At 44.5% G+C, this 14,112-nt stretch overlaps 1 protein-coding gene across 2 annotated transcripts in view; it reads left to right on the plus strand.

The window, feature by feature from the left end:
- LOC117230970 (neprilysin-1) overlaps positions 1–14,112 on the plus strand; it is a 78,985-nt gene that overhangs the window by 38,517 nt on the left and 26,356 nt on the right. The window contains exons 6-7 of one of the 2 annotated variants that reach the window (XM_033488958.1): positions 1,416–1,630; positions 9,736–9,831. In XM_033488958.1, coding sequence (XP_033344849.1) covers positions 1,416–1,630; positions 9,736–9,831 — 311 coding nt within the window. The remainder of the gene's footprint in view (positions 1–1,415; positions 1,631–9,735; positions 9,832–14,112) is intronic. The other variant, XM_033488959.1, reaches the window with a different exon arrangement.

Raw genomic sequence — 14,112 nt, forward strand, 5'->3', positions numbered from 1 at the left:
AGGGGTGCGCGCGCGATTGTTCGGTGCGATTGAAATCACGCGAAGCTTTACTTAACGGAGAACTTGCAGATTTCGAGAGCTCGGATATATTCACCGAGCCCCGGGTTCGCCCCTTGATGGCGCTTCGGTTGGTTCCTCCAGGAAGACAGACGGGGTGAGTTTGTGACCGAAATTCTTCGCCGGCCATTCGGCCGTATAACAATTTCCCTATGTGAAACGTCGAGATAATAATAATAATAATAATAAAAATGAAAAGAAAAGAAGAATGAGAACAGGGACGAATCCTTGGCAAAAGGCGGAGCTAAGAGGCGGAGTTTCTCGTTTGTCGTGATGACTTCGGACGAATAGAATCGGTCTCGTGCAGCGTATGTCTTTAAATGGAAATCAATTTTCATCGAAGCCTAAGTTTACGGTGTTAAACTGCAGGACGAGAAATACGATTTCGCTAAACACGTTCCTTTCGATTTGCACGCTACGAAATAAATTATATTGCGAATAGCGATCTCGCAGCCAGATTAATCGAGCCAATGATATTATAAGCGGCTGTATTATACCGAGATCGGTATCATTTGCCACACGCGAGCCTAACGCTACTGGCACTTTTTTCATTCCCTTGGAACCCGACTTCCGTTCGGCCGACGTGCGTTAATTCGAGTCGTACGTCGCCATACTGTACGTAACGAGGAATTCAGCGCGACGTTAATCGACCGATAAGAGTCCGCTGGTAGTGGTAACCAAGAACTAATAAAGTGGCAACCAATCTTCAACGATATAATCCACGGCAATTTAGAAACGTTCTCTCTTTTTATAGCACGATTGCAAAGATATAGGGAAATATTGGTTAAAAAGGTGTGCGACGATCGTGGAATACAGCACCGAAGCTCGACAGCTTTTCGATAGCGGCGTATCTGTGAACCGAAGGTCGTCGTTGGTTCTCTCGTGGAGACGCGTTAAACGAAGATCGTTAAACTCGATAAGGGCGTTGTTGATCTTTACCACGGATCCCACGCGCGTGTCAAGCGGCGTATGCTGGGATTTCATTTATGGTTTATCGTTGCGTTCACGTTGGACCGCGTAACGTTGATAAAAAAGGGATACGAAGGTCGGTGATGAAAAGGCTCTCGTAAAAAGAGGGAGGAAGGACATGGCGATATATCAAGATTCGAACTTGATTCTCCGCTGAATACCCGTGTTCTCATTGTACGTATTCGTCGAATCGACGCATCGATTTTTAAACGAAACCTCCGCTGGAACTCGTGTTTTTTTCGTTGCATCTATTTTTTCCTTCCTATTTTCTCCTCCTTTCTCTGTTCGTTTCGTTACGGAGACGCCGAGTTCCCACGACGAATTCCACTCTACGACACGCTGCAGCTTCGCGAACCTCGTTAAAACTTGTTTACTATCGCTTGTTTCAGTTTACGAGCTTTTACGCGAACTCGGCGGCTATCTACCCCCGAAGAGCATCGCACCAGCCGACATTACACCCCTAGTTTCGAGGCTATTGAGGGTGAACGGCGCCCCCCTCTTCGACTTCTTTGTCGATGTGGATCTTTACGATCGATCTAGGTCGTCCGTCTTCTTGGACCTGCCTACGAAACATCAAGAAGACGCGTTCTTCGCGGAGAACCCGGTGAGTGTTGCAGTTCATGGTGTTGTTAGAATTTATAGCGTGTACTGCGATGTAGCTGTTTAATTCTTAGTAGCAGATGTAGATAACTCGTTGTTTCTTGCAAAGATCGTAGATAAGACTTAATTGTGAATTCTAGTGCATGGGAGCTTTCCTCTGGCGACATTACGCGATAAATTGGAATGTTGGTAAATTTCAACGCATTCCCGTAAAATCTGCTCGGCGATTAATATCGGCTAATTAATTTATTAACCAAAGGAACCGATTTATTAACCGATTCAAAAGTTGTCGAGATCGTAGTTACGCACGATACTCGCTGCGTTATCTACGAGCTCCATCCAACTTATTTTTCTACATCTCGCTCGCATAACAAGCTTCGTTATTTCTACACGGTCCTCGCCGCCATTAAGCCAACCAGGATTCTCACCCTGCATTTTCTCAGCCGCGCAACAACATTTTCCCTGCGTAATCTGCCTAATCTCGCAGCGTCCATCGATTTCGCAGGAAATTAACGAGCGGGATCGCCGCGTTTGCTTGCGCTATCGAGACTCCAGGGACGAATACTTCTCGGTCGGGCTAATTGATTGCGCGATTAAGCGGAGGAGCGTCGGTTAATTCCTCAAGCAAATGTGTGGCGAGTTGCGGCGCGAGCATAAATCCTCTTCAAGGTTTCGGAAAATGCGATTGTTTGTGCCCGAGATCGGCTGCCACACTTTTATTATTTTAGTCGATATGCTCGCGACGGTTTAGGTGAAAAATACAGGAGAAACGTCTTCGTTATACGGTGGAACCGTTTAATACCAGGCTTATCGCCTATTTGACAGCATAAGCCTGTGCATATGGCGCTTGGCTTTGAAAATCGATCGATGGCTGGATCCAAGCTCTCGCGTTGTTTCTTCTCGAATGAGCGCGCGAAAGCTGTGACCAAATAGTGTTCTTTAATCGTCTATAAATTAATTATCGAAACATGAGTTCGTTAACATGGTGCACTCGCGGCACCTGCGGTTGCAACTTCCAGTATGTATTTTTTACATCGAACGTGGAACTGGCTACACGTTCGTTAACGGCAACGTACTTTCCTGACGATGTGATGGCAGATAGTCGGCCGTTATTTAACCTTATCATAATGTATGACGGCTCAGTGAAAGCTTTGGCATACGCGGCAGGTTGCTTGAGCGAGTGTTTGGAAAGTCGATAGCAGGCTACTCAAAGTCGCCGAGCTACGTGCGGACTACGAGTGTGTAAGTTGTCGACGATATGATTGTTGAGAGGATGCGGCAGATAGTTTGCTAATGGCGAGCGATACGGCGTTGCATTGCCGAGCAACAGAGACCTTGTTTTTAAAGGATTTGGCCACGGAGTGCGAAAGACACTGATGCCTCTTGGTAAGCGGACTGTGAGGGATCGCACACGGGCACTTACCTTGGAATCTCAAAAGAGCAATCCATAAAAATTTCTAACACGTGTGTCGGGCAGAGTGAACCGTATGAGTCTATAGAGATTTTATGAAGAAGTCGATCATTGATGATGGCTTTTTCGCAACGGTACAAGCTAGCGAATTGAAAGTAACTGTAGCGTGACTAAAACGAACGCTCTCAACGATGTACCCAACTAACGATGATTAACTGATTTCCTTTTCATCGTATCACTTCTATATTAAGTCTGCAGATTAAAAGAATTTGCCCACCTTTGAAGCGTCGTACTTCCACTCCCACAATATTAAAAACTATCTACTAAATATTAAGTATACTCGATATTCTATGCGACAAGGCCAGGGATTACGAATAATTCTGATGAGTTAATTTGTAATTAACGGCGGGAAAAAGTTCCGGTGTACGATGGTGTCTGCGAAAGTTCGCAAAGCTTCTGAAAACGATGGCAGTTCGATACTGCGCTACGTGTATCGAGCCGCGTTCCAAGACGGAGAACGTGCCAGGCATTAATTATTCGGCCGGTTCTTTCAACTGTTTCCCATCGTCATCACGTCTCGCGCGATGATCGTGTTCGGTAAACTGGTAGGTCCCTTCCGGCAACTTCCGTCGAGTGCTACGAAACCAGAATTTATCGGTCGGCGTACTCGTCGAGGATATTCGTGGAAGAAAGGCTGCAGGAAAGACGTTGAAAAAAGATCTCGAGAAAGAAACTCGTTGACCGTAAGTTGTCGTTTTGTCGCGTGGAAAATCTTCCTCCGAGTCTATCCCCTTGAAGACAGACCCGAGTACAGCGTGCTAACGAAAAGCGCGCGAGGTTCGAAGACGAGGCACGAAGAAAGCAGGCGCCGGCCAATTTGACGAGAAAATTTTCGTCAACGGCGGGGGTGTGGCCGGAATCGGATTACCCTATGAATTTCGGATGCTAATTACAAGGCCTGAGGACGAAATTGCAGCGGCGAAGTTCATTGGACCAGAAGAGGGACGACCCTTTTCAGATTAAAGAGAACTGGTTGATCGGCAGCCCGATGTGATTAAATTTCTCGTTAAAGTTTCGCGATACCGATCTCGCTCCTCGCATTGTTTCCTGCAACTTTGACTTATGCCAGAGCTGCAGATTCCCCCGCTTAATTGTTGCAAAGAATCTTTTAGAAAACAAGTGGTTGCTTTTTGTAAAAGGTGAAGTGTAAGTATGAGTGGCACCGATGGAGAGAATATTGCGGGAAACGGTGTCCGTGCACGAGGAGTCGCAGGCTCGAGACGCTTCGAGTGCGTCTCTCGATGCTCCTTCGCTGAGTCGAGGGTTTTCGAGTAGTTTTCAGCTGTTCACCGTCTTAAACAAGATCGTGATGTTCGATCGACGAGTCTTTCTTACTCGTTCTCTCTCGAAAACCCTCTGTCTGTCGATTCTCTATTTTTCTGGGAAATAGAGAAAAGCCTAAAAGCAGCAGACCATAAGCGCAGATTCCTCCTTTTGTCGCTCGTAGGGAAGAAGATTCTCTCGTCGAATTTCCGTTCTGGTTAACGCTCTTTCAAAGAACGTCATATCCATTCTTAGTCGGACAAAACGCGCGCACAGGGAATTAATTACGGAATGATAAATTAAAGCACGGTGGCGTATTAACCGCCAGATAATTTCCGCGGCTGACAGGACTTTTTTAATAAAAGCCTAGGGAGACGTTGAAAAAGGGGCGTTCGGACATTCGCTGGAAGCTTGGCACGCTGCATAAAACGGTGCATCGGGGCGCAGCTCCCGCTGGATGTTCCCATCTCAACGCGTCGACTCTTTTGTCTGACGAACCTCCTTGTGATTGTGATAAGAGCTTAAGGCTCAGAGGATTTTAATACTTAACCTCGACGTGAAAGGGCACCAGCCCTGATGACACTTTAACTTGTCTGTTAGTAGACCGGTTGCAGAGAAAATGGCTGACGGACACACCGACGAAAAGAATCAACGCAGGACTCTGGTATTCTTTTCTTTCTCGCGCTCTCGTTGGTGCGAGTTTGTGGTATCGAGTTCGGTTTCACCGGTATCTTGTTTCGTCCAATTCTGTCGTACACTGGTTGGCGAAAGTATCTGAACATTTACCATAAACAATTTTTATATACACACGCGTAGATTACGTGCTTATGCACGTGCTGCATACTGTGACGTGTGCATTATGTTGGTCCAATTCGAAAGCCACGTGAAAACGTATATGAAAGCTGCAAGATATTTACCGCAAACATATAAAAGTTGGTTTTACTGTAAACATATTCCATTGAATTTACTTCTATGCTAATAATAGTAGGAAGTATGGCAAGTTTTTTTACCAATCTTTGACGATTTACAATGAAATAGTTCGAAGTATGAACATGGTATTATGTAGATTCAGCGCGGACAATGAAACGAAATCGACTTGTAATTAACTTCTCACGATGATAAAGTTTGTCCCATCTATGCGAGTCCTTGTTACGCTTACACCTGTATCGCTAAGATCATCCTTGTCGTATGAATGCAGGCAGCAAGCACGTGTTCGATAATGTTGGAGCCACGAATTCAATATCGGCGTCATTTCGGTCGCTAAGGAGACAGCAGCACGCTGAATTTCAATCAAACGCTACTGCTCGTGACGAGCTCGTTGTGGATGAATAATGGCTCGATTCCTGATCGACGTGGTAAATGTAGCATATTTGCGGATCGATGCTCGATCGATGCATTCCTTCTATCTTTTAGGAGATCGCTCGAAATACCTTGGAATAGCTCTCCTCCGAAGGAAGTAGAAAAATCCTCGTTGAATTAAACGTTAAACAAAACTTTCAAATAAAACCAATTTCTATCGTATAAGACGAACCTTTCCATATTTTGTTCAAACTTGAGATATCTTTGAATGTTAGAAAGGTAGAATTCCACGTCGAAGACTACCGAGAGAACGTAACAGTGTTAGGATCGAGCTCGAACGTAGGTTCAGAAATTTCCAACAGATTATCTGTAATTCTGTCAATGTCTCGCGAACGAAGCGAGCGCGATACGAGAGGCGATAAGCTGTGGCTGGAAAAATAACATAAATCGCGGAGCAAAGAGAGCAATGGGTGGGGAAACTCGGCCAGAACCGGGAAGCCGGAAGGCTGGAAACGAAGAGGAAGTCGGCCGGGGTTCGTGCAGCTCCGTTAGCTGGATGCCAGATACGCGGACTACGCTAGACGCGGCTGCTAGGGCAGACAGAAGAGTAGGACAGACTGGAGCCAGGAACTTCAACCGGCGAGGTGTACTTCGAAATAGTCGGAGCTGGTTGGCCGACCGCCAAAGTCCTCGGCTCACATCGAACAACTATCTTCCTAATTTTCCATCTTCCCCGCACAGCTTGACCTTCCGATCCGGCGCCTTCTGCATCACCACCCGTGATTTCTTCTCTCTCCATATTATTTGCTTATCATCGCGAGTTTCAAAATCGTCCAACGTTTGAAAATTCACGAAAAGATCGCTTGGATGGTCGATTGGCAATTGCAGATTATTCGTCAACGTATCGTTTTGTCCGTACTTTATTTCGTAAGAAAAGTTTCCTGCGCAAGATACTAAGTAGCGAAGATGTCTAAACGCTCGTAGAAGTCTTTTGTGAATACATTACGCGTGTCACACGAGACATTTTTCAATCCTATTAGCGTGGTTATGAACGTCGACTGAAATTACTGAAATTTCTATATGCATTTTCGAAGTGCTTTCTGATCTTACCAATCTAATCGCGACAGTCGTATCTCGTTACGATGATACTGAAATACAAAGTGTTTTGTACGTACAACACGTACAATACGTGGATAAAGGCTTTCTGTGGCAAAAGTGCAAATATTTTCGCGAACTATTGTAACTCGAACATCCGTAAAAATATGCTTTTTCCCATTTCGTTTGACCATTTTTGATGCTGTTCGTTGATTCTGTTTGATCGAAGTCGCGGGAATTAACGAGTACTTGCAAGAGGCGCGTAAAAGGTAAATTATAAAACGACAGATCGGGGAACAGTTGTTTCGCTGTTTCTAATCGTTTTTTAATACGCCAATAACCGGATAAAGGTTATGCGTGTAGAGGGAAATTGCATGCGCGATTAATTGCTTTAAACAAACAAACGATACAGCGCGTGTATCAGGAAGCGAGGAGAATTTTAATCGCGCGACTGTTCCTGTTTCGATTGTAGCCATTTCAGAGGGCAAATTACATCGATGTGCCGCGTCGCGTTTCGTGCGGACGTTCCATTTCGTAACGAGCAAGAGTATCGTTTCATTATGCTAACGAAATATCGATTATGATAATGCACGGAGTCTGATTCGACTGTGTAGAATTACTGTTACGACGAGCATGATACGCGACTGGCCTTGTCGCAGTCGCTGTTAACGTGTTTGCCCTAAACATTTTCATATCCAGATTACGCGACCGGTAAGTGAAACCGGCTCTAAGCGAAAAATCTTAAGAATCGTAACAAATTCAATTTTTGGAACCGTGACTATCTCGTTTGTATTATACTGCGAGTTAAAGTTATTTGAGCCGAGTTAATCAGTTTACCTGGCATCTAATGGAAGAAATTCGCTTATCAATCATTTTTAAACGAGCTACGTCCGAAAATTGAATATCCAGGCTTACAATTAGAAACGTTACTTTTTGCTCGTTTTATTTATTTACGTTCTAAAGCGTTCTACCGCGTGCAAAATCATGTATTATCCATAAAGATGGTACCTGTGAACGATCTATCGTGTTCCTAGCGGTGCCATTAAAACACCTCGTTAGTAACTATTTCCTGCACTGTCACTGATTTACCGGCTCGATCTCCATGATTAATGGAACGTTCGTGTTGCGGTCGACGTATTTCATCCGCGTTACGAATCATTAACAAAATCGATTAATTGATACCGCGATTATATCGTTCGAGCCTCGTTGTTTTACGCTTCTTATCCGATCGAGAGAGACAAACTTCTTTGTCTCGTCCCTTTAACAATTTGACTGCCACGTTGTTCCTGTGATACCACGTTGGTCATTGGTGACCGGTGCGCTTCAACTTCTTACAATTGTAAAAATTGAATGAAAATTGACAGTTAGGGCATTCTGAATATAACCGATAAATAGAAGATACTTTGAAACAAAAAGTGCCCCATTGGACGATTAAACATTTTTATTAGAACATCAATAAAAAAAAAATGAGAACAAATTATCGCATCTAACGGTGCACTGTGTTAAAACACTTTAAAAATAAATGTGGCACATCAATACAATCTGGACAATAGGTGGTCACCTTCTTTGGGTCCGATTCTTAGCAATTTTTGATCCTAACTATTTAACATTTTTTTTTATAGCACTCTCTGCAAAATTTTCGTACCAGGTACGCTTGCCCTTCTTTCTTCTGCATTTCGTGTCGCACAGTTAGAAGTGTGCACATATACCTTACTATTGTACCAGGTTGTCCCAAAAGTTTCTTTCTGTTTATACGGAATTAGTGGGTGCACAACATGGTTTGTTTTGCATTATTTTATTGAATCATGTACGATCCATTTTGGAATAATAAAACAAAGTGGGTCATGTACATTTCAATAAAATAATATAAAAGACAAAATGCCGTGCATCTATCATTTCCTCATAAAACGAAAGCAACTTTTCGGTCAACCTAGTATATAGAATGAGCAAATACTGTTTACTAATATCTTCTACACGTTTCAACAATATATTCTGGACGTTTTGCTTACGACGAAATAACGAATGCGCATGGTTTGTTGAAATAAACGAAGTCTCGTTATAATATGTCGCTATCAACTATTACCAAGGCGCCACAGTGGCCACCGGTAAGATAAACGGTCCATTGGGGAAGAACGTTGTCTTACATCATCAGTTAATTATTATTTTGCCATTATATGCTTTGAATAATAAAAATACTCCCGTGGTGTCCTGAGCGAAACATGTGATTTCGACGTGGCAGTCAAAGCGTTTAATACACGTTGGCGTGCATACGTCGCTGTCGATAATTGCTTTCACACGAATCCTCTGTTTCGAAGATATTGCGAAGATAATCAGCGAACTAAATAAAAGATAAATAAAGAAACGAACGAATCGATAAACTTGAGACAGGAATTAAGAAAGAGTTGTCAAAGCATTCTGCTGTCGGATGTTTGCGCAATTTCAACCAATAAAAACGTCCGCGTCTCTCTGTTAAACTGTGAAGTGCACGATAAAAGGATGAAATTAGCTGAGCTAATTTTTGCCGGGCAATTAAGCGCTGCCGCCGTGGCGTTGAAACGGCAACGACGCGTAACCCCGCGCAATGCGAAATCCGTTCCATTTTAAGAGGTTCGAGTTTAAAGCGTTTAGTGTTTCTCACCGCGTGTAAATAGTGAAGAGAAAAGCGATACGAGAAAAACAACTGCCGAGGCTTCATTCCCACCGATTCGTTGAGCGTTTACGCCTTTTAGCGCGACTCTGCGTGAATTTTCCAGCGTCGATTCCGCTGCAACGTATTCCTAGCACGAAGTCGAACGTCGGATCGTTTAAACGAAAGGAAATATTTGTTCTGGAAACAAATTGGCCAGGAATATCGCGATTAATTTAACGCGTCACGTTTACGTTTCCTACCGTTATGGACTCGATGTATCATGGAAGATAGTTTTAGTAACCACTAGCGTAGATAATCGACGATTAGCTGAATCTACTGTGTCGTGTCACAGGAAGAACGATTACGATGGGCCAAGGCGTACTCGATGATGGAGAAGCAGCGAAAGAGGGCGGTCCACGAGGAAAGCCGAGCTTACACCATGATCAAGGTACGTGAGTAATTGTATCCTGACAGCCGAGCAAATTTCCTTCGCTACGCCAATCTTTACACGCGAACCTGCGGAACATATGATTTTTCGTCAAATAAAATACCGATGCGTTTCAGTCGACGGCATGGAAAAAATATTTCCTCGAAACTCGACAGCAAAATGATGGAACAGGGTCTCCCTGTGTACGAAAGGACAGGTTTTTTTTTTCAAAATGTGCGCGAGAATTTTGCTCGCGTTTACGTTCGTATTTCGATAGCCGTGCCACGCAACGTGGTAGCAATATATCACGCTATCAGTTTTGGCCGGACGATCGTGACGTGTTGTCTGCGTGCTCTACGACTTTCCCGAATTACTCGATAACAAGTTTGGCCACGGCACGACCGTCGTAAATCCTCGTTGCTAATAAACGAAATCTCTGCCATTTTTTCTCGCGTTGTTCGTCTTTTTAATTCGATCCGCTTTTATATCTCGGTCGACGAAGCATCGACCTTCCAACATTTTAACGGAAATGTGGCCGGTTAGTTGCTCTCGGTCATTCGTTTTCCATCGTCTAAATTTACTCGCGATGGCGATTCGATCGCGGGGAGAGTAGAACGCAGCGAAACGTTACTAAACAAACGTTACGAATAAACGAGCTCGTGTACGATTCGAGCGTATGCTGCGTTGTTGTTTCGATTTCCTTTATCGTGGGCTGCCAGTGAGCATATAGAGGCGGATAATTGCACCCCCTTCCCTTCTGAAATTGGGACGCAGCCGATCAATACGAATTAAACTCGCGCCAATGCGATCGAAATTATTATTAATTTCGTGCTACCCGGATTCCAGCTCTCGTCTTCGAGAACCATGGCCAAGCACTTGGAACCCCTCTCGAATATCAATTAATATGTTGGGAACTGGTTCTAGTTTGCTCGGGGGTAGGAGTAGAGCAATCGAGCGTTTCGCTACGATGACTGATCGACCGGTCTTGCGGTTTCTCTGCTTCGATGTAATGGATGAGTACAAATTATGGTTGCATTCGGAAGACTGACGTATTGGTCGAGTTTCCTGAAACGTATTTAGTTCAACGAAACCGTTGTTCCGTTGTTCTACCTATCGATGCTTCTCGTATTACGAAAAAATTAATCGAATCGTCCCATTTGCTAAGGGTTGGCATATAATACGCGTCGATTTATATTCGTTGGTAACTTGAACGACGAATCTCAAGCGACACTTTTGCGTGTCGATCTGTTGCGTGTTTGTTGCAGAAATGATTAAAAAATTGTCTGTACTACTATGCTGTACGATATAGCAATAAGATTAGGAAATGTAAAAAGGAGAAGAAGACGAGCCAACATTCGTGGCGATACGCAGCTCGTCTTACTCGTAAACTTGCAACCTCCTCGAGATCGACGCTCAACGGAGTTTACAAAACCTGATCGAGGATGCAGATTTTTCTCATTTTCCGTGGAATGTAAATGCGTGGCGAAGAAGCCTGCGACTCGAGACGTCAGGTACACGTGACCCACTTGTCAGTGCTGTCGAAATCTCAATCTCGATATTAACCGCTGATCGCCGTGCCGATCCGATCCAGAAGTATTCGCGGTATGGTATGCGGCCTGGCATGATCGATCGAACGTCGGGAACCTAATTAGGTTGGCTGTACCGTCGTATAAATCCAGCCTAGTCGAGTACTCCGTTATATCGTGCTATTTAAACGCGAACTTACATAAAAGAAATAAAAAGAAAGAAGATCACCGGGTCGAAACGAACGCGATATCCAACGCTGCGAAACGATATCTGTTGCGTGGAATCGTTTCGCTGGTTTCATTGATCGCGAGAATATTCGCGAGAGCAGAAGCTTGAATTCATAAGCTCGGCAAGTGTTGATGGAGGATTATAAATGATTCGTGACAAAGCTCTGTCATGTCGTGCGAGTGGAGTCGCGAGGATTTGTAAGACGCTTGAGAACCGTGCAAGTACGTGTGCGCATATTTCAAGCGTTATGAGACGTGCATACGTGATCGTTGTGTGTGTGTGTGTGTGTGTATACAGTGTACGTAGACGGGGATGGGATCTCTTGAGGGTGAATAGTGCGTGACGAGCGAAAATCCAAAGGGCGATTTGAAAGTAAGGGTTCCGAGAGGAAACGTTGTGCTGTATCCTGGTGGGTGTTGGAAAGCAGTGGATGAATAGGTGGTGAAAAATATTCATTGACAGTATATTCGCTACTGGCTTTTGCAAATAGCGAACAGCGAATATCTCAATGATTTGGTCGACGCGAACGTGGCGTAAGTGTTAGAAATCTTAAAAAACGAGCGCTGGTAAACACAAGGGCGTAAGATTTATTCGTAGAACTTGGAGCGATTAATTGTCTTTGGCGAGACGAACCGCTGTACCGAAAGGGAATTTAGAAATTCGAAACAAGTTTGCCCGCATGGAAAAAGCAGCCGTCTGTACGAGCGCCGACCCGATAACGAAATCGCTTCTCGGCCAAAGATAAACTGTATCGAAGTTTTCGCCTGGAGCAGTTACGTTTACCGAGCCGCTTTTTTCCTGCCAAAGACAACCCCTTCCCCTAATTCCAGACGAACTTCCGTTCGATCGACGTTGCTGGAAATAGTTTTCAGGCGGATTCGTAAGCGCAACAGGAACGCACGCTGTATCAGGATCAGATTACGTTTGGAAACTTCCAACTTCGCGTGTTATCTATCCCGAGGTAACGATTGTTTCGGTGAAACAGAGTTACCGTGCTAATGGAACGAGAGAGGAAGAAATGGAGGAGAAATTGGAAAGACGAAACGATCTGTTCTACTTCGGTTTATCGGAACGAGCGCGACTAAATTCGGAAACTTGCGTCCGGATGCTTTTCGAATAAATTTAAAGAAACTGCTTCGATATCTTGATGGGACGCGGATTTCAACCAAATCATCGCGTTAGCCCTCGTTGGAAAAGTATATTCGTCAAAGCGTCATTTACGAAGGCCGTGTCATTCGGAACGTTTCATCGTTATGCAAGCGATCGCGCAGTACGTCATAGGAATTTTCATGCGGCAGGTGTAATCGAATTTGGTAGAAAATTCCGCGAGCATCGATCGAGTGGGCGTCGAAACGTCAAAATTTGCAGCATCCTCTCGCGCCTGCAATAATTCGCTTCGTTATAGCGTTATTTGGCATTATGCCTTGGCATAGGTTTCACGGTATCCGAACTCGAACACCACCGGAAGCGATCTTAGCAAATCACTCGTAGTATTACGGTTCCACCACCGGAATTAATTCTAAGCTAAGTGTGTTGTATCGCGAGACAGTTATGGTGCACCGCGGTGAACTATGCGCGTAATTCGTGCCAACTTCTTCGTCGAACTTGGCCAGTAAAGTGACTCGCTGATAACGTCGAATTCTCGAACGGTACTCGAAGCGCATTAGGGGCAACCGTCTTTATCGAAACGACTCATGAATGTACTGTAAGCTGACTCGATTTCAAATTGTTGACCGAAAGTTCAACGACGTCTTTTGCTTGGCGAGCGCCAAGCAGACTTTCCCAGAAACTAGGGTCCATGAATCATCCGCGAGATGTACCCTACTTATCTCAACGAAGCACAAAGTTCAACAAAACGGCTGGACGCGATATCGAGTGTAGAACTAACCCTCCTGTCTGCCAGTAAAATATGCAGCAAGGTCGTTTCGCGTCAAGTACCTTACATATATTTATTCCGTTACAGCGTTTTGCCCAATGTCAGGCTTTCATGAATTATACGAAACTGGCAATTTCTAAGAAAACGTAAGACCTACGGAGACAGGCGAATAAATGTATCCATCGTTTCGTCACGCTCCAAGCCGCCGAAACTTTTCCCCAGGACGATTTGTCGTACAGCTTTCCCCCTAGGTTGACGCTGCTACAAAAATTCGAACGTCCCACGGGGAAATGCCGAAGAACCGTGAACCCTCCATTGAAATCGTATTTGATACACGGAACTCCGTACGGAGGAGAGTTGGTCCGACGAAGAACGGGAAACTGACACGAGAAGGGAAAGGAGGCGAGCAACTCGGCTGGAAACTTCTTAGTTCCACAACAAGGAGATCTCGCTCTGCATTTTGTCCTAATTCACTCGCTTGTTTCCATCCTTCCGGGAAAGCGACTATAAATCAGTGCTGGGAATACGACGCGACGACGTCGAGATAAATTTCAATTTCTCCGTTCGAAAAATTCCCCGTCTCTCGTAAATCGATCGGAATTTCCTTCCAGAAGCAGCGAACTGGCGAACATCGAAATTTGTGTTGTTTGAATGTAGGATACGACATCGAT

The sequence above is a fragment of the Bombus vosnesenskii genome, unplaced genomic scaffold (assembly GCF_011952255.1).
Source record: "Bombus vosnesenskii isolate JDL3184/JDL3185 unplaced genomic scaffold, Bvos_JDL3184-5_v1.1 scf7180000013270, whole genome shotgun sequence".
NCBI classification, from domain to species: Eukaryota; Metazoa; Arthropoda; class Insecta; order Hymenoptera; family Apidae; genus Bombus; species Bombus vosnesenskii.